General features: G+C 35.0%; 1 protein-coding gene across 1 annotated transcript in view; it reads left to right on the top strand.

The window, feature by feature from the left end:
- The window catches only part of LOC115230211, a 34,553-nt gene that overhangs the window by 5,773 nt on the left and 8,670 nt on the right, over window positions 1-20,110 (top strand). Inside the window, exons 2-6 of the mRNA XM_029800415.1 lie at window positions 6,155-6,312; window positions 11,807-11,898; window positions 13,807-13,990; window positions 16,316-16,398; window positions 18,561-18,610. Of these exons, the coding sequence (XP_029656275.1) occupies window positions 6,177-6,312; window positions 11,807-11,898; window positions 13,807-13,990; window positions 16,316-16,398; window positions 18,561-18,610 (545 nt within the window). The 5' untranslated portion in view covers window positions 6,155-6,176. The remainder of the gene's footprint in view (window positions 1-6,154; window positions 6,313-11,806; window positions 11,899-13,806; window positions 13,991-16,315; window positions 16,399-18,560; window positions 18,611-20,110) is intronic.

Genomic DNA, 20,110 nt, shown 5'->3' with positions numbered 1-20,110 from the left:
TACCTTGGAAATGTAACCATAATACTTATGTGACAAGTCCGTTTGCCAGCTTTAACTAATATGTCACCTATATCTAGTATCTGGTAATTTATATATTCCAAATTAGTAACATATAGTAGACTTATCCATATCTTGTATGTCGTCTCTGTCCAGTATATCATCTGTATCTAGTATATCTTCTATATCTAGTATGTCATCAATATTTTGCATCACATCTCTTTCTCTTCTGTCAGCTGTAATCTGTTTGCCCAATACATTTAACCTTTCACCATTTTTTGTCTTATGATTCCACATTATATGTAGAATGTCATCTAAAGGTTCTCTAACTACATTCTACTTAATTTTACTTTACCAATTCTGATACATGGAACATAGAAAAATTTTCATCCTCTAAAAATAATAATTTCATTAATATTCCATAAAAATAATAACTTGAATTCTTATTTTTGAGCAACTCTTTAATATGTTTTAACATTGTAATATTAGTATATTCCCTTAGTGCTTATATGTAAAGAATAATTTAAGACCGAAAGAAGAACATGTAAACTTACCTCATGTTTTATCTGCAAATATCGTTTTGGTTGCTGTTATTTTAATTATCACTTTCTCATTTCTCCTTTCGAATAAATCTGCTGCAGTATGTAGTGGTGGGCATGGCCTACATTCGTACCTGTCTGCTCGAGGTTCAGTCTTCTCTTATTCATCTTTCCTCTAATTTCTACTCAGACAATAGTTCGACCACATATAACTGAATAGGAACAATCGAATTGAGATTTTTTTTTGCTTTAGGGATTACCTGATTGCCTCCTTATCAATGGATTATTTGGTATCGGTTAAAACACACCAAATGAGACAGACTCAAAGGCATATAGAAATATTAAAATGTACTGAAATGAAAATGAAATAGTTATCTTCTATTACATGACTTACAAACTCAAGAAAAGATTATTATTATTATTATTATTATTATTATTATTATTATTATTATTATTATTATTATTATTATTATTATTATTCATTTATTATTATTATTATTATATTATTATTATTATTATTATTATTATTATTATTATTATTAATATTATTATTATTATTATTATTATTATTATTATTATATCATCATCATTATTATTATTATTATTATTATTATTATTATTATTATTATTATTATTATTATTGCCTTTGCACAGTTTCTAACGCTGGAGATGTACTACGTTGTCAGCTGTTCACTACCATTGAACTAAAGTAACACCTCTTTTTTACGAGCACCTTCCGGAATATTCAAGCGGTTCCATGCAGTGTTGTTTTCTGCAAGAGCTGCACCCTTATTGTAGCCCCTATTTTTTCCATGAACGTCTCGAGATTTTTACTCACTGTTCCCAAGGCTCCGACAATAATTGGTACTACTACCACCTTCTTCATCGACCACAACTGTTTTACCTCCCAAGCTAACCTGTCATATCTATCGACTTTTCTTTCTTCCTTATCGCATACCTTGTTGTCAGCTGGGCATGTTATATCTATGATCCAGCATAGTTTCTTTTCTTTCTCAATTAAGACTATGTCTGGCTTCCTAGTCTCTATCTCATGGTTGCACTGAGTCATAAAATCCCACAAGGTTTTTGCATTATCCTTTTCGATGATGCTTTCGGGCTTGAGGTCGTACCAATTTTTTCCTCTGTCAAGTCCATACTTGTTGCAAAGTGTCCAATGGACAAGCCTTGCTATATTGTCGTGGCGTCTCATATATTCCTTCTGTGCTAGTGGCATACATTGGCTGGTAATATGCCATGCGGTTTCAAAGATTCTCCACTTATCACTTTCTACTGTGTTGTCTACCCTGTATTTTATGTAGTTTGTTCTTAGTGCTTGCACTTGGGCAGTACAGATTAGAATCTCAGTTTCCGGTTTTAAATCATTTGAAGTCATCCACAGCCATCTTTTTTCTCTGTCTGTCTTAATTTCAACATCCCTATGAAATGGTCCATGCACTATTTTCTTTACCCACCTATTTTCAGTTTCATTGGTTTTCAATTGCTTGTACAGTGCTTTATCTTTGCAATATTTCATCCTACACAAGCCTCACCTTCTTCTAATAAAAACGGTTCTGTAGCATTTTGTTATGTTGTTTTCTTCTGTTCTAATGCTGTGTTCGCATCCAGTCAGTCCTCTTCCCCGTCTTTTCTCTTGGTACATATAGTCTGTTTGTGACACTTTTTATGTAGAGTATCTCATATCTGGCAAGCAGCTTCCTTGCCTTTCTGTCTAAGCTGTATAGTTCCGCGACTGTCCATGCGATTTCCCCTGCTCCATATCTAAAGATTAAAACCGCCCAGGTGTTGATAGCTTCCATCTTATTCCGTCCATTTAATTTCGACTTAAGGATCAGTCTCAGTCTGTGCAAGTACTCCTCCTTAAATTTTTCTGTCATTTCTTTCTCCGTCAATTTATCCATTTCCAAAATCCCCCAAGTACTTATAGCCCGTCTCTTCTATTCTGCTTCATAACCTCCTCCGACGGTATCGTTAGTCCGTGCATTCATTTGATTTTGCCTCTCTTCAAATCTAACACACCACACTTTCTCAGTCCGAACTCCATTCTAATATCAGCACTGAAGGTATACACCGTATCAACGATGGAACTGACTTGGGTTTCATCTTTACCATAAAGTTTGATATCATCCATGAATAACAAATGATTGACTTTTTGTTGGCGGCTTTTGAATGCATACCCAACTTTTGCTTTCCTCAGTATCAGTGTTAGTGGTATCAAGCACACTACAAAGATCAGTGGTGACAGGCAGTCCCCTTGGAAGATACCCCTCCTGATTTCAACTCTCCCTAAACTTCTGTCAGGTCCGTCCTCCAATTCGCCATAATTTTTCCGAGCAACCGCTCAATATTCGATGCAATACCAAATAGGTTCATACATTCCATTATCAAATTTCTTTTTATCACAGGTTTTGTTTGAACTCTCGGAGTCTTGCATGCATAGCGGGCTTTCCATCTGCAGCCTAGGCTACTATGCTATCCGTTCTTTTCAGCAAATACTTGTCTGATTAATCTGGCTGTGCCAAGGAGGCAAACCTTTTGTAACAGTTCTGATAGGCACTCTGTTACAATTTCCTCTATATTCCACTTGATTCCTTCTGATACTGTTCCCAAGGACCTGGCAACAATTGGCACTATCTTCCCCTTCTTCATTTACTATAGCCGGGCTATTTCGTACTTAAGAGGATTGTATTTATCTATTTTATCAGAAGGTACTGCACCGTCTATCAGTAAGCAAATGTTTTCCCCAATCCTTGATTATCATGTCTGGGTGATTAGCTGTCATTTCTTTGCTGGTTTGAACCGTCCTATTCCAGATGATTGTGGCCTGATCGTTGTCTTGTAGCTTCTTTGGCATATGCTTATACCACCTATTGTCAGTTTTAATGTAATTTTGGCATATTGTCTAATGGATATAACTGCTTACCTTATTGTGTCTGTATATCTATTCAGACTTGGCAAAGACTGGGCAGCACGTAACGATGTGCTCAACTGTCTTATTGTCTTGGTTGCACGTTGTGCATTTGGTGTTGGGGCCTATTTTCCTTATTTTGTTTTTATAACTGTTTGTAGTGAGAGATTGGTCTTGTGCAGCGCGAATCAATCCTTCCGTTTCAGCTTTTAGACCTGAGCTTTTGAGCCATTTTTGACTTTTACTGAGGCTCACTTCCTCTTGGTCAAGCCTTGCAAGATATTGGCAACGGAGTGATTTTCCCTTCATTTCTTCTTCAGTATCTTTTGTAATTCTATTTTCATAGGTTTCTTTTTTATCTCTTTGAATATTTCCGCCATACTATCATCTGAAATCAATGTATCAGTGAACTTTGTTTCTGTTTCATTCTCGTGTTGCATTACTACATGCAATAGTCTCCCACACTTTGTCTCTAAGAACTTCCTTAGTCCAACAGTTGTTATTTTATTGTAATTTTTCTATCTGAATCAGGTCACAATCTCCTTCTAAGTGGGATAAATATATTATGCTTGCGTCTGCTTTGGTGTGGTGACTTCGGTGCGCTGTTAGTAGTCTTCTTAATTTTCTATCCAGGTTTCTCAATTTACTGATCTTCCTGTTTATTATGTTAAAGCTATAATTTGTGACTGGTATGACTAGCGTGTTTATCCCTATTATCTTATTTTTTTAGCATTAAGTTCAGTGTTTAATATTAGTTTAACTCTTCTGTAATACTCTCTCCTAAGTTTCTTTCATTTCTCTGTGTTGTATTTTAGCTGTTTCGTATATTCCCAGATATTTGAATAAGCGATCTTGGTCTAATTCTTTAATTTCTGTGTCTATGTTGAGTGCAGAGTTTTCAGTACTGATTAATTTGCCTCTCTCGGTGTGAATCTGGCACATTTTGTCCAGCCGCATGCTCATTTCTATGTCCTTACTGAAACTATGGACAATTTTGGTAAGGTTTCTCTGTTCCATAGTACTTTTAGAGAAAATCTTTAGGTCACCCATGTACAGGAGGTGTTTTATTTTTTGTCCATAGCATAGTGGGTTTGCTTAACAAGTCTGTTAGCGGGGGCGGAGAAAGGCAGTACTGCAGGGGTCTGACAGTGAGTCTCCCTGAAAAATCCCTCTTCTAACGGGGTAGGGTAAGTTTTAATGTTATACTGATTTTTCCGATTTGCCATTGCGTGTTTAAAATATTTTGGTAGTGGTGAGGCTATCTTATTCGTGTGGAGAAATTCCTGTATACATGAGTGTGGAATGCTGTCGAATGCTTTCTGGTAATCAATCCAAGTCATGTTCAAGTTTGTCTTTCTCCTCTTACAGTCCTCTGTAATGGCTCGGTTTACCAGAGGTTGCTCCTTACAGCCATGCATTCCTATCCGATACATTTTTTTTACTTCTGGTAAAACATTGTAGTTTTCCAGATGCTTTATAAGCCGGTTATGGATTACTGATGCTAGGGTTTCGTTTGATGTTGATAGGTATATTATTGGTCTATAATTTTGTGGCAGTGCGGTATCTTTATTTTTCCAGCATTCAGTTTGATGTTGATTCTGGTTCATCAATAAATTGAATGCTGTTGCTGCGTGGTTATGGGTACTTTTGGGGTGTTTCAACTAGAAGTTGGAAACCTTCTTTATTCCTAAAGTTTTCCAGTGGCTGGTACTCCTCAGTTGTCCGTGATCTCTTGGCTTGTGATTGTGGGACATATCTGTAGTTCTGTTGTATTCTTCCTACCCGTTTCCCTATTAATTTACTAAGTATTTTTGTTGTATTGTTTTGGTTTGTTCCATATTGCTTCCCAGTATAACTGAATCACTGATGTCGTTGGCATGATGTCTATTGATATAGTCTTCTTTGTTTAACTCTCTGTAAAAACGTTTTGTGTTTATTCTGAATTCTCTATTTTGTTGGAAGAAGCGTTCCCGTTTTTCCTACCGTTTTATGCGGCAAGCTTTTGCTGCTATGCCCTGTTTAATTTTTCTTTTACCTCTCAGGTAACTTCATTATTTACCCCCTACCCTAAATTGCCGGCCTTGTGCCAAAATTTAAAACCATTATTGCCGTGTTGTTTGAAAAACTGAAAAGATTTAAATTGATATTTCGAAAGATGTATATAAATTCTCCCTTGTTAAATAAGCACATTACTATACATGTCTGTGCCGCAGAAACTTAACGAAGTACAACACTGTAATTTTTCAGTTTCTGCACTGGTCCATCTCTGACTTAAAAAATATTTGCCGCACAGAATAAACACAACCTTCTTAGCACCAAAACCTCCCATATAAATGAGTTTTTCTCAGAGAGAGCGGCACAAAGTCGCTACTACCAAATTTCCGTCCCCAAAATGTCCCTAAATCACAATAAAATGGTATCGTTTTAAGTGAATAGAAATCTTCTTATTTAAAGATACCTTATTATTCAATATGTAAGCTAAAAATTAATAGAAGCGTAAAATATTTTCACTTTCCACTAGAAACCATTTCAAATTATTGATGTTATTAACAATTTGGAAGCAAAAAACCATGAATGTCATAACTTTTATACGCCTGTTCGAATTTTCTAATCTTTGCTTCTTGTCAAATCTAACAGGAATTTCTCTGTTCGTCTGAAGCACATTCAGTTAGAGTTCTTTTTATAATTACAGTAACCTCGAAAACAATAAGATTATGACGTGTGGATGTCACCTACCAGCCTTCGTAAATCATATTAAAAAAGTCTATAACAGAAGTGTGACTGTCAGAGGCAAGTGTCAGGATGCTACAGGCGCAACAATCCCTATACTGAATTATGCACAATGTAAAGGTTAGGAAAACTTTCCTTGCTTGTTTTTCTTTTATTATTGAAACGAACAAAAATCCGGGTTATTCTCTGGAGCTTACAATATCATGTCTTATGAAAGGGAAACTATAGACAAAGATATGAGAAATAAACGTTTTACCATTCGCACGCTTTTCATTCACATTTTCTCTCTAATGCACTTACAGATTCAATGATATCACACAAACCGTCATCGGCACACAAACACACGCAGGCGCACATACACACACACAAACAGACACACGACAGCGCACACATGCATGAATGTGTGCGCACATACACACACACATGCACACAGACACTCTTTCTAACTCCCTTCCTCTCTCATGTACATTCTCACTCACAACTATGTAAGTATAGAACGGAAACATTCAAATACTCATTGAGGAGGTCATGAATGGCAACAAAAGGTTTCTAACAATCATAACTGTTTGATTGATTAGCCGAACGTTTCATCGAACATTCGTTTTGTTAATTTTTTAACACATTTTTAACAAAGGGACGGATAATAAAGTGAAATAGAACCAGTGTGTGGATTTATTCTTTTCTACTCTAAGCACAAGACCCGAAAGTTTGGGGGAGGGGGAGGTCAGTCGATTAGATTGACCCCAGTTCGCAACTGGTACTTAATTTATCGACCCCGAAAGTATGAAAGGCAAAGTTGACTTGAAGTTGAACTCAGGACGTAAAGACAGACGGAATACATATTTCTTTACTACCCACAAGGGCTAAACACAGAGAGGACAAACAAGGACAGACAAACGGATTAAGTCGATTATATCGATCCCAGTGCGTAACTGGTACTTATTTAATCGACCCTGAAAGATGAAAGGCAAAGTCAATCTCGGCGGAACGTGCTATCCTTAGTTTGGTTTTCGTGCCGATCCTCACCTATTGTCATAAATGTTGGCTAACGACCGAAAGGGTTTGATCGCAAATAGAAGCGGCTGAAATGGGATTTCTCCGAAGAATCTCTGGAGTAACTTTACTCGACCCAGTGCGTACCTTGGAGATGACAGAGTCTCTCCAGATCGAGTCGATCGTTTTTTACATTTAGGCACTACCTCTCAGGTTATACGGGCATGCGATTAGAATGTCACACGAGAAAATCGCAAGACCAATTCTTCAACCCATGCAAATTGACAGGAAATCTAGGGGCTGACCAAGAACAGATGGCTAGATAACAGTTTCAGTTGATCACACTTGGGAGTCCAGCCAGAAAGTGTATTGACAGTAGCTTCTGATAGGACATATGCTGGAGGTACCTGAGGCATCTACCACTAAAACTGGCAGGATATGTAGGGGTATACCAAGATCAACATAGCTAGATAACACCCACAGTCTCAGCTGCTCACACTGAATGTGTATGAGTCTATGTACCAGTGTGTATGTGTCAAAGATAGAATGTCCAATGGGAAAGATGTGGGGAGGTGTAATAAAGTGTGAAGAGACTAACTGTGCTGCCGAATTGAGATATGTATGTAGAAACTGTGAGCTAGCATGTGAAGTGTGTATAAAGTGTAAATATGGGAGCAGGGACAAATAATGTGTGGCTGAGGGTTAGTGGGTGTGGTGCAGCAGGAAAAAGAAAATAATCGAAGCAGAGAAGTAAAGCATATATTGGTACAGTAGATGGTGGGGAGTTGAAATGTAGATGAAAAATGTGAGGGGGGAATTTAAATCAAAAGGCGGACAAGTTTTCACAAAATATATACTCTTCTTCCCTAAAGAAATGAGAGATGGGTAATCGGGTGTTGAAGGTTTAAATCGAAAACCGAGAGGCGTTACGCAGAGTGGTCGGTGAAGTGGAAATATTGAGTGAGTGTCGACTCGTTGCTAAGTTGGATCACTCGATGTTCTATGATGCTCTAAGATGTCGTTGATCCAATTGTCCACTATACAGATAGTTTAACCGATGCAGATCGGAAAGTTTGGTGTGCATATATGAGGTTGGTAAAAGTCTTCAATGAAGAAGATATATATAAATATATATAGAGAGAGAGAGAAAGAGAGAGAGACAGGTAGACAGAGACATGCACATATGCACACACACACACACATATATATATATATATATATGTATGTGTATGTATATATGTAGGTAAATATATGTGGTGTGTGTTGTGCGTGTAGGTATATATATATATTACATATATTACATATATATATATACATAATATATTTATATTATATTATATTAATAATGCATTATATATATATATGTATATATATATATATATATTATTATATATATATATATATATTATATTATATTAATATTATATATACATATATATATAAATATATATATATATATACATATATTTATATGTATATATATATGCATATATATATGTGTGTATATATATATTATAATGTTATATATATAATATTTTATATTATACATATAATATATATATAAATATAAATATATTATATTATATATATATATACATATATATACAAATATATATTATATATATTATATATATATATATATAATATATATATATATATTATATATAAATGGAACAAAAACTAAAAAAGACATTAAAACATTCGGACAGATGGACGACACAAAGCGGACAAGAGAACAACAATTAGGAGGACAGCAGAAAAAGACGGGCCTTCGTGGGTTTCATTCCTCAGTCAAGTTCCAGAATCACGACCATTTTGGGCAGTTGCACTTGAGATTGTTCGATTGGTTGGCCCCAAAAATCTCAGCTAAGAGCATTAAACCCTATTGTAAGAAAGATAGCGAATGTCTACGGCAACAAAGACAAAACAAAAGAAACGGAGAACATGGTATAGAATTGCGATACACAACAGAAATAACAACGGGTGTCTTTCGACTGAGAACTTCAAATTGAGCTGGCGTGTATGAGTGAAAGCCTAAAGCAGGGACAACGAGATGGACACAAGAAGTCTTGGCGGCGCGGCAGTCAGGCCAAGAAAGCAAGATTCATGGCTGGCCGAACACCAGTCACATGGAAGGAGGGGAGATTTGTAGGGGACAAGATAGGGACAAGCAATGTGAGAGAGGGGAGCGAGAAAATGGAAGAAACATGAGAGGGGGAAAAAGATAGAGTATCTTTATATATTATAAATATGTATATATATATATCTAATATATAATAATATATAAAGATACTCTATCTTTATAACATCGCTGGCTTTAGCTTGAGTAATGGACAACAAAATCGCGGAAACCTTTATCGATGACCGTATATATAATATATATATATATATATACAAGAAATATGTCATCGATAACGGTTTCCGCGATTTTAGCAATTATAAGCTAAACCAGCGATATAAAGATGAGTATCTTTAATATATAATATATATATCGCGGAAACCTTATCGATGACCGTATATATATATATATATATATATATATATATATATATATATACGGTCATCGATAAAGGTTTCCGCGATTTTAGTTGTCAATTACTCAAGCTATAAGCCAGCGATCCGTATGAAATCAACATTCGACTGTATAACAACTGTAGGTGTTTTGATATTTGCCACTGCGTTGTCCTTCAAATCACTATTTCACTAGCGAGCGTCTGGACAGTCTCTCCACGGCAATCATGGCGACTCTACAGCAGAAAGTGCAGTATGTGTTGTGGTACGCTGAGTTTAAGTCCGTTGTTTTAGTGCAACGTCGTTTTAGGCGTACTTACGGACAAGATTCCCCTATAGACAAAACCACTGTTCGTTGGTTTAACCAGGTTTAAGAAACTGGAAATGTAAATATTAAGAAATCTCCAGGCAGGCCTCGCACGCTGGAAAAGTGTGTGGAGCGTTTGAGACTGTTATGTTTGCCTTGTCTTAAGAAGTCCATCAATCGACGCAGTTTGGAGTTTCGTATGTCTAAAACAACAATTCAAAACGGTCTAAGACTGAATGCTTACAGAATTCAAATGAGACGTAAACTTAAGGAGACTGATCGGCCTGAAAGCGCTAAATTTGCTGTAACGATGGTGAGAGAAATTGATGACGATGATAGTTATCTTAACATAATTTTTATTTAGTGATGAAGCAACATTCCACATAAATGGTTGTGTTAAGCGATATAACAGTCAGATGTGGGAAGCTAAATAACCCCATGAAGTTTTCCAGTACGTCCGTGATTCGCCCAAGTTTCATGTATGGTGTGGACTCCTGCAGGATCGTGCTCTTGGCCCTTTCATATTCGTAGAAAACACGATTACAGGCGCTAGTTACTTGGACATGCTAGAAATTTATCTGTTCCCTCAAATAGCTCAAATTGCAGACGTTGAAAGAGAAAAGAGAATCAGTGTAATTTTCCAGCAGGACGGAGCACCGGCTCACTACAGCCACAATGTGCGACAAGTTCTCAACAACAGATTCCTGGCCGCTGGATTGGAAGGAATGGTCCTATTCTGTGGCCACTTAGAATCTCTGATCTAACTCCTATGGACTTTTTAGGGGGGGGGTTCTTAAGAAGATTGTCTACGCAGAAAAATTCCTTTAATACAGACTTAGTTATTTCATTTTGAAAAGCACGGAAACCTTTTTCGATGACACCGCATGTGTGTGTATATATATATATGTATGTGATATATATCTGTATATATATATATATATATATATATATATGGCATTTCTTTCTGATGGCCGGATAACTGAAGAGATGGCGGCGTGAATTTCCACCCCGACATCCGAAACTCGGTGTTTTATCATGGCTACCGAATAATTGTCACATATTACATTTATAGATATATATATATATTTACACACATACACACACATACATGCATGCATGCATACATACATACATACATACATACATACATAGACATACATACATACACACATACATACACACATACATACACACATGCATGCATGCATACATACATACACACACACATACATACATACATGCATACATACATACATACATACATACATACATATACATACATACATACATACATTCATATATATATATAACCTGCATATATTTGGAATACCACCATATCAGTGATAAAGTTTCCTATTTATTCAAATATTGTGTTGCTCAGTTCACCTATTATAGCATTTTTCACATACTATATAACATTGTAACATAATTTAAATGACATCCCCGGGTTTTATAAGGGAGTTCCCACTGCAACATCACTTACCACTTTCGAATTTCATCCCTTTATTTGACTTGTTCCACAGTTTTCACGTTTTTGTGAGATCAGAATGCTAAAACAAAAGGGCAACAGGTAGCTTCCATGCTTTTCTCAGTTGAATTTGTGACATAATTTAAACATTTCCATATGAATATAAAAATAGGTTTATAGCTTTTGTTAATAATTTGGTTTATATAGCGAACATGTATTGATTCCAACTCTAATACATATACATTTCTTTACATCAGAAAGCAAATATTTCTTGTTGTTGCTATGCATCACACTATTTGGTTCGTAAAATATGGATATTTACTTATATTCTGTAGATTACTCGTTATTTCAAAGGAATTTGCAGTGTCAAACATGTTCAAAGATGACGTGCAATGAGTCATCTGTAACCAGTTGTCCAGGAGCAGAGGTAAACTAGGATCTTATTTTCTTCTTTTCCGTTAAGATATATCCGTAACTGTCACTCGCTAATTGTTGTAGGTGCCTATGTAGACATGAACACCTTATTGATCTTCTTATCCATGACTCAATGGGACAACAAATATCTGAAGATTGAAGGGAGAAATAGATGACAAACACTAAGCTGGGATCCATTTTTACTTGAGTAGACTAAAACGAAGTGCAAGGAAACAACATTGAACCCTGCCCAAGAATCGAACACAAGAACTTATGATAAACATAGCTGTACTTAGAGTGGGATGTATGAATGTACGTGACCAGGAGGCAACTTGAGATCAAGGTTCCTTGTAGAATGATCTGGAGTCGCTAGACTTAGAGGGGGTAGTTAGAAGTCGGACGTGGCCAGTTCGCAAAGATTACAAAATACGGATCAATGAATTAGTTAAGGCAGCAAATGACAGTTATCCTTTGTCTGGTCTCTATAGCAAAAGAGACTGTCTGATAGACGAGGTTGAAAGGTACAACAACAGAGAAATATTATATATCTCTACTAATGAAAAATTGAAAGCTTATTAAATCTTCGCTCACATCAAGTAGTACAACAAACACTTCAGAACATAATTTAGTATTATTTCAAGTGGAAAAGACACAAGCAATACGTTTAAAACGCAGCTAAAACACGATTTGAAATTGCCAGGCGTATGTCTGACCACGTAGTTGTACTCCAGTACATTGGTAATGACACAGATCAATGCTTCACCTTAACTGATATACGGGAATATAGGAGAATAGAGTTTGATATAAGTGCATGGCTGCACTCTGTTCTCTATTTCATTGTCTGTTCTGCTCTGAGACCTTTCTGTTTTCTTGAAACTGACTTAGCTTATTTAAAGCTTCATTCGTTTCCAATCACCGACTTCATTGGCTTTTTTGAAGACGCCAGGCTACCGGTATTATGTGCAGTTTCTATTGGTTATTTGTGCATGACATCGTAACTCAGTTTCAGAGATCTGCATTTTTATTTCTGAAAATTCTCCTAGTTTGAAAGACCCGAGTTTCAGGCTCAAATTAAGGCTACATATATTACTAACTTCGTGAACTACATTCCCTTTGCTTTTATCGTTGTTAGGTGTATGAAATCATTAATTGTATTTTGTGGTGCATTTTCCCCTTTAAATGTTCTCAATTTCTGATATTTTTTATTTTCAGAATGTATTTTATTAAGTTTAGTGAGGTCCGATGATACATTTGGATCTTAGCTATGATCTCTCCACATTTTATATATCCTACTTTCGTTTCGTGACCATAAAATATACTTGCAAAATAAAAGCATATTTCTCTTGTGTCTATTTATGCATTTTCTGTTTTATTTGCAAAGCCTGAGGTGTTCAATCTGATAAATTTATTTAATTATCAGCTTTGGGTACGGGTGTATGATTTGCTGTTGCTGGTGAGTTTTGTACGCAAAATGTTTCGTAAATGTTGTATCAAAAAAATCCCCGTTTGCATTCCCGATGCAGAGGAAACTTTGGCGGAATGATACATAATTATTGGGATTATTTTACCTATCTTAAGTTTTATGGTGGGTGGCAGAGTGAAGTGGTTTTGATTTGAACCGTGACTCGATGGTCATATCTACATGTGATCAGAGAACTTTGAATAATGTAAGTATTCAAAACATTATTTATTATAAGTCGTAAATCACCATAAATTTTACAGAGAATTACTTATGTTGTCAATTTTCAATTCTTTGACAAGTTGTTTTCGGTTTCATTTCTTGCTTTATGCTATTTTTAAAGCAATGATTAAACCTTGTTGCTTGATAAACATTTCTAGAGTTGTTGTTGCTGTAGTTAGCAGTAGTCATAGTAGTAAATGTTATGGTTGTAGTACATCATTTTTATATCTATTATTACAGCCAGTATGCCGATTTGCAATGTCAATGAACGGTGTTACAATGAAGATTGAAAAGTCCTGCAGCACATACAGAAAATGTGTTGAAGCTATGAGAAACAATACCCTTACTTGCAATAAATGGACCAATGGCACTTCTTGTGTTGGTTGTTGCGTCGGAAACTTATGTAACAAGAATGATTTCCTTGGTAAGTCTTATTTATTGCCTAAGATAACTAAACCTGATTTGTTACAGATTAATAGTTAATAAGAACATAGTATGATAGTTATATGGGAAGATATTTTGTTGTATGTATATGTGTTTGCATGTGTGTATATATGTGTACACCCATGCGACCGTGCATACATACATATTTGTGTGTATGTATGTAGATATATATATATATATATATTGCGAACGACGAGAATGAGTGCTCAACACCCCATTGGGGGTTAGAATTCTTTATTTGCGTATTAAAACTACCATTAGTTTCATGTTAAGGACAATATCTTATTATTTTAACAATTTTTCAAGTTGATCACATGGAGGAATAGTGTTCAACACAAACTCTCGTGAATTCGAAGAAAATCTCGTAAAGAAAATAATAAATCAAGGTGTGCTACTCTTGGGTGGCACATTTGAGTGGTTATTTCACTTTGGAGGAAAACGGTCATGCTGGAGGTTAAATTTGTTTACCTTATATTGTATTCTAGGTAAATGTGATGTTAGTATGTGTGTGTGCTGAGGTAGTTCGTCATATGGACATGTTTCTTCTAGCTGCGGGGTTCTTGTGTGGTATTTAGTCAATTTTCATGTCCAGGAAAAGAAACTATCCTTGTTGGCTAAGCAGCGCGAGTGGTGGTTCCTCTTTGAAGTGTCTAAGTGTGAGATATTGCTTGTGTATGTAGAGAGAAAAGGTTTCGTCCCCAATATTTAGGGTGTAGTCTATTGATTGTATGATATTTAGTATTTTAGTGTTTTCTATATTTTCTGACTTTAGCAATGATGTTCTATCTTATCTGGGGACTACTTATTCTTCTTTCTTACAATGTCCATATCAAATTGGAAAAGAATGCTGCATGTCTTTTATTTTTGTCCCTAAATGAGGCCAAGTGTTGAATATATCTTTCCTTCAACGAATTGCCCGTCACTCCAATATGCGTCTTTGTTACTTCATTGGGATCCATGATTTTGGTCTTGTATATATATATTTTTTTTTTCCTGACAGTTGTTTCTTAAAGGACAGCGATCTGGATATCTACCATTACATTGTCTTTCGGGAATATTTCAGGCGTGTGTATTTTTATTGTGGTGGAGTATTATTGACCCTATATTAGGGAAACAACTAAGGCTGAGTTTAACAATTTTTCTTTTGAAGGTCTTGTGGTAGTTGTGTGAATACAAGAATGGATTGTCTATTAATTTGAAGAATTTCATAACACTGTATGAAGAATTTCATAACTCTGCTATAAGGGGGATTAGATCCTAAGAGATTCCTCTGTCTGCGCCTTCATGGTCTATGTATATTTGGTTCAATGTAGTTTATGTTATTATTGAATTTGGACCTTTCTAATGCAGCAGTATAGTGGTGGTGGTGTGGGGGGGTTCAGTATGGGAAACTAAACTTGTGGTCTTTCAAAAGTATCTTTATCGGAGAATAAATTGGAGACGCGCCTGCTAATGTTGTTAACTAGTTGTTTAATGACTACTGGAGGGTGGCTGAAGCCGATGTCAAATGAGATTTACCACTCGTAGAGTTTTACCCTTCGATCTCCTAAAGCGTTCGTCAAAAGACACTTGAATATAGTAAGGCATATATTATCATAACAAACACTGATGTAGATATAATTATGACGTAAGGAAGTTATTACTTTTTCATGATAATTCCTATTGGGTAAAAAAAGGATAAGTACGATCTATTTGAAATGGCAATATGGAGCTATAATGGCTGAGCTTTTAGGCCTCTATATCCTAAATATCCTTGGAAAAGAGATAAAAGAAGCCAACATAGGTTTATATAGGGACGATGGCCTGGAAGTGGTAGACAATAAAAACGGACACATTATGGATAGGATAAGGAAAACCTTATGCAAAACATTACGCCAATTTTAAGAACCACAGTTAGTACCGACCTTAAAGAAGTCAACTTCCTAGTTATAACATGAACCTTAATACAACCAAATTTAAACCCTACCACAAACCAAATGAGGAAGCTTCTATATCGACATAGGCTCCAACCATCAACCAGCAGCCATTGAACAACTAGTTAACGACATTCGGCAGGAGCGTCTCCAATTTATCAGCCGATAAAAATACTTTTGAAGAAGTCCACTTTCAGTTTCTCTCGTTAATTATACACACCCCACAAACATATATGTATGTATATGTATGTATGTGTATATGTATGTATGTATTTTTGAGTGTATATGTGATTATGCAGATTGTATATTTATCTACGTATGTCGGTTTGTGCGAATCTTTGATGTGTGCCTCATTTATAAAGGCAATGATTATCTTCTTTATCCTTCCATAGACTGGACCAATTTCTTCGTATTCCATTTGACTTTGAAAAAGTTCAGCGAATATAAAATCTCTGCTGAGAACTTATCAAAAGCTGTGAGTAGATATTTGTTCTCCCTCTTTTCCTTTCTGTCTCTTTCTTTCTGCGCATATAAGCACGCGCACACGCACACACACGCCGCCCCGCACACACACACACGCTTACAGAAGAAAAGGAAAGCATCAAACAAATAAGGGGTTCAATATCTTTAGTAAATATTGATTTCGTTAACACAACAGCTACTTGAAGTTTCGCCTGATCCACTCAAACACATAAATACATAAATATATAAATACATGTTAAATACACATACATATACTATATATATATATATATATATATATATATATAGTATATAATATATGTATATATATATGTATGTATATTATATTATATGTATATTATATAAATATACTCTTTTACTCTTTACCCTTTTACTTGTTCAGTCATTTGACCGCGGCCATGCTGGGCACCGCTTTAATCGAGCAACTCGAACCCGGGACTTATTCTTATGTAAGCCCAGTACTTATTCTATCGGTCTCTTTTGCCGAACCGCTAAGTGACGGGGACATACACACCAGCATCGGTTGTCAAGCAATGCTAGGGGACAACCAAACACACAAACAACCCACACACAACACACAAACTATATATATATATATATATATAGATATATTATACATATATACGACGGGCTCTTTTAGTTTCCGTCTACAATCCACTCACAAGGCCTTCGTCGGCCCGAGGCTATAGTAGAAGGCACTTGCCCAAGGTGACACGCAGTGGGACTGAACCCGGAACCATGTGGTTGGTAAACAAGCTACTTACAACACAGCCACTCCTGCGCCTATAATATATATATATATATATACAGATCCAGTATTTATGGCGTTGGTATTTTTATTATTTTGACTCACTATATATTCTCGGTGAGCTAGAAGAGTCGTGGGCACGCCGGACAAAATGTTTAGCGGTATTGCGTACGTCTTTACGTTTTGAGTTCAAATTCGACCGAGGCTGACTCTGCCTTTCGTCCTTTCGGGATCAATAAAATAAGTAATGGCTGTATGTGCGTGTGTGTATTGACTTAATCACTTTAACTACTCCTGGGTAAGAGTATAAAAAATTGTACCCCTCTGCCAAGCCAGTTAGAACCAATTTGTCAGAGTAGGCTCATCAAACCAAACTCAAATTCACGGCCTCCACATCAGGCCTAAGTTGGTAGAAATTGAACATGGGCTATCTAATATAACCGATATGTACATAATTTGTACGTATGTAAGTATATACGGACTTTTATATTGACCTGTAAATATGCTGAGACATGAACATGAAGTAGACGGTAGTAAGAGAATAAGAATAACTTGTATTTCATGAAATTCAAACAATCAACTCCATTTAGTGATAGGTGAAACTGTTAATCTCACTGAATGTGATATTTGTGCTGGTCAATAAAAAGACTATTCTATCCACCATCTTATCTTTAGTCGGAATACATCATTTTTATATTCCGTTATATTATCTCCGATTCTGACTGACAGTAAATAAAACGCCACATCATTATTGACTGGCTTTGTGTTTACACACACACATACACACACACACATGTATATATATATATATAATATATATATATATATATATTATATATATATATATATATTGTATAAAAGGGCTTAGTAAAATAAATTACTTTGCCACATACTGAACTCATTAGAAATAGCAGCCAAAAAAAAAAGAAATGTCGAATTGTATTTGGCTGATCTAGAAACGTACGTTTTCAAATAATCTTTGCACTTGTGATTTTTTAATGTTTTTACCCCCATACCTTCGTGGGTTATTTTGAGTAAACACTATCTGAGAGAAATTTTCTTTAAGTATTAGAAATGGCTAAAAGATCTTTTTTTTGGCTTCTATTTCTAATGAGTTCAGTATGTGGCAAAGTAATTTATTTTACTAAGCCCTTTTATACAATGTAATATTTTGAATTCGCCTTAAATGGTCCCTTTGCATACTGAATACTTGGTGAAATTGATTAATAACTAATTAATTTTACCCTCAATTATATATATATATATATATATATATATATATATTTATTTATATATATATATATATATATATATATATATTATATATTATATATATATATGTATGTGTGTGTGTGTGTGTATTTGTATGTAAGTATATATTATATATATATATACGACTCTTGCAGATGGAACGTGAGTTAACCACGACGGGAACCTTCACAATTGAATATTGTGGGTAAGCAAAATCTTTTATCACTTTTATTCAAATTTTGTTTATTTTTGTTCCAAACATTCCACTCCTGTTTTTATCGTACGCTTTAAATATCACAATAATAAAGAATGTTGTACTTGTGACACACAATATACAAATTCAAACTTTCAATTAAATGTTTAAGTGTTTTATCAGTATATTATTATAAAGGAGTAAACAAAAACATAAAAATACAGAGAGAACTGTATATATATAGCAACGCTATAACATTAAGCTAATCAAGTCCTGCGTTGCAAAACACCATCTTTCTCAACGTTGAATATCTTTAAAACTATATATATATATATATATATATATATATATATATATATATATATATATATAGAGAGAGAGAGAGAGAGAGAGATAGATAGATAGATAGATAGATAGATAGAGATAGATAGATAGATAGATAGATAGATATATAGATAGATAGATAGATAGATAGATAGACAGACAGATAGATAGATAGATAGATAGATAGATAGATAGATAGATAGATAGATAGATAGATAGATAGATAGATAGATAGATAGATAGATAGATAAATTTCCTCTATTTACATAATATTGAGGTCTCTTTCTTTCTTTTGTTATCTTACCGTTTTTACCAATAAATTACCTCCCGGACGACGCTTTCTTCACTAAGAGCTAATACGGCTTTTTTGGGGATTATCGCCTAACATCGGTTGAGGACTCTTACACACAGAAGAATTTAATATGGACGCATATTACATAGATTATTCCATGAAAAACATACCAATCCCATCAAGGGAACTTTATTCAAAGAAACTTTTAGAGAAAATTACTGATCTAATTAAGCGCATGAGATGGAAAGCTTTCTTTTTTAATACAGAAATGGACACCATGGAAAATACTTTCTATCGTATAAAATCTAAAACTTTCCTTCCCAAGATTAAAGGCTTGGCAGATTTCGAAGCGGACCTACTGAAACTTATGAATAAAATAAAATTTCGCAAGTCTTTTAGCAATTTCCAGCATAAATTGAAAAAAGATATAAAACATATGAAAAGCTCCAAGAAAAAAGCTCTTTTTTCGGATAAAACCAAGAACTTATACCTGGTAGATAACAGCAAATATTCACAACTCTTACACAACAGCATCATTAATAATTACACTAAGGCTAGACCACAGACATATAATGAAATTAATAAAGAAGCTAGCGTTATCGCCGCTAAACTTAAATTAGATAAAAAAAAATAGAAGTCCTTCCCCCAAAAGAGGCCTTTATTACAATTAAAGACCACAAAGATAACTTCCTTTCCAACCCTAAATGTAGGCTTATCAACCCAGCTAAGTCAGAACTTGAGATTATTAGTAAAGAAATTTTAGATCAAATAAATGCGAAAATTAAGACCGCTACTATGCTGGTACAATGGTCCAATAGTATAGAAGTCGTAGACTGGTTTAAAGCAATTAAGAATAAGAAAAAAGCGAGGTTTACACAATTCGTTATTGTTGATTT

This window comes from Octopus sinensis, unplaced genomic scaffold (assembly GCF_006345805.1).
Source record: "Octopus sinensis unplaced genomic scaffold, ASM634580v1 Contig14925, whole genome shotgun sequence".
Lineage (NCBI taxonomy): Eukaryota > Metazoa > Mollusca > Cephalopoda > Octopoda > Octopodidae > Octopus > Octopus sinensis.
The sequence above is the reverse complement of the archived record's forward strand: the minus strand, read 5'-3'. Positions and strand labels throughout refer to the sequence as shown.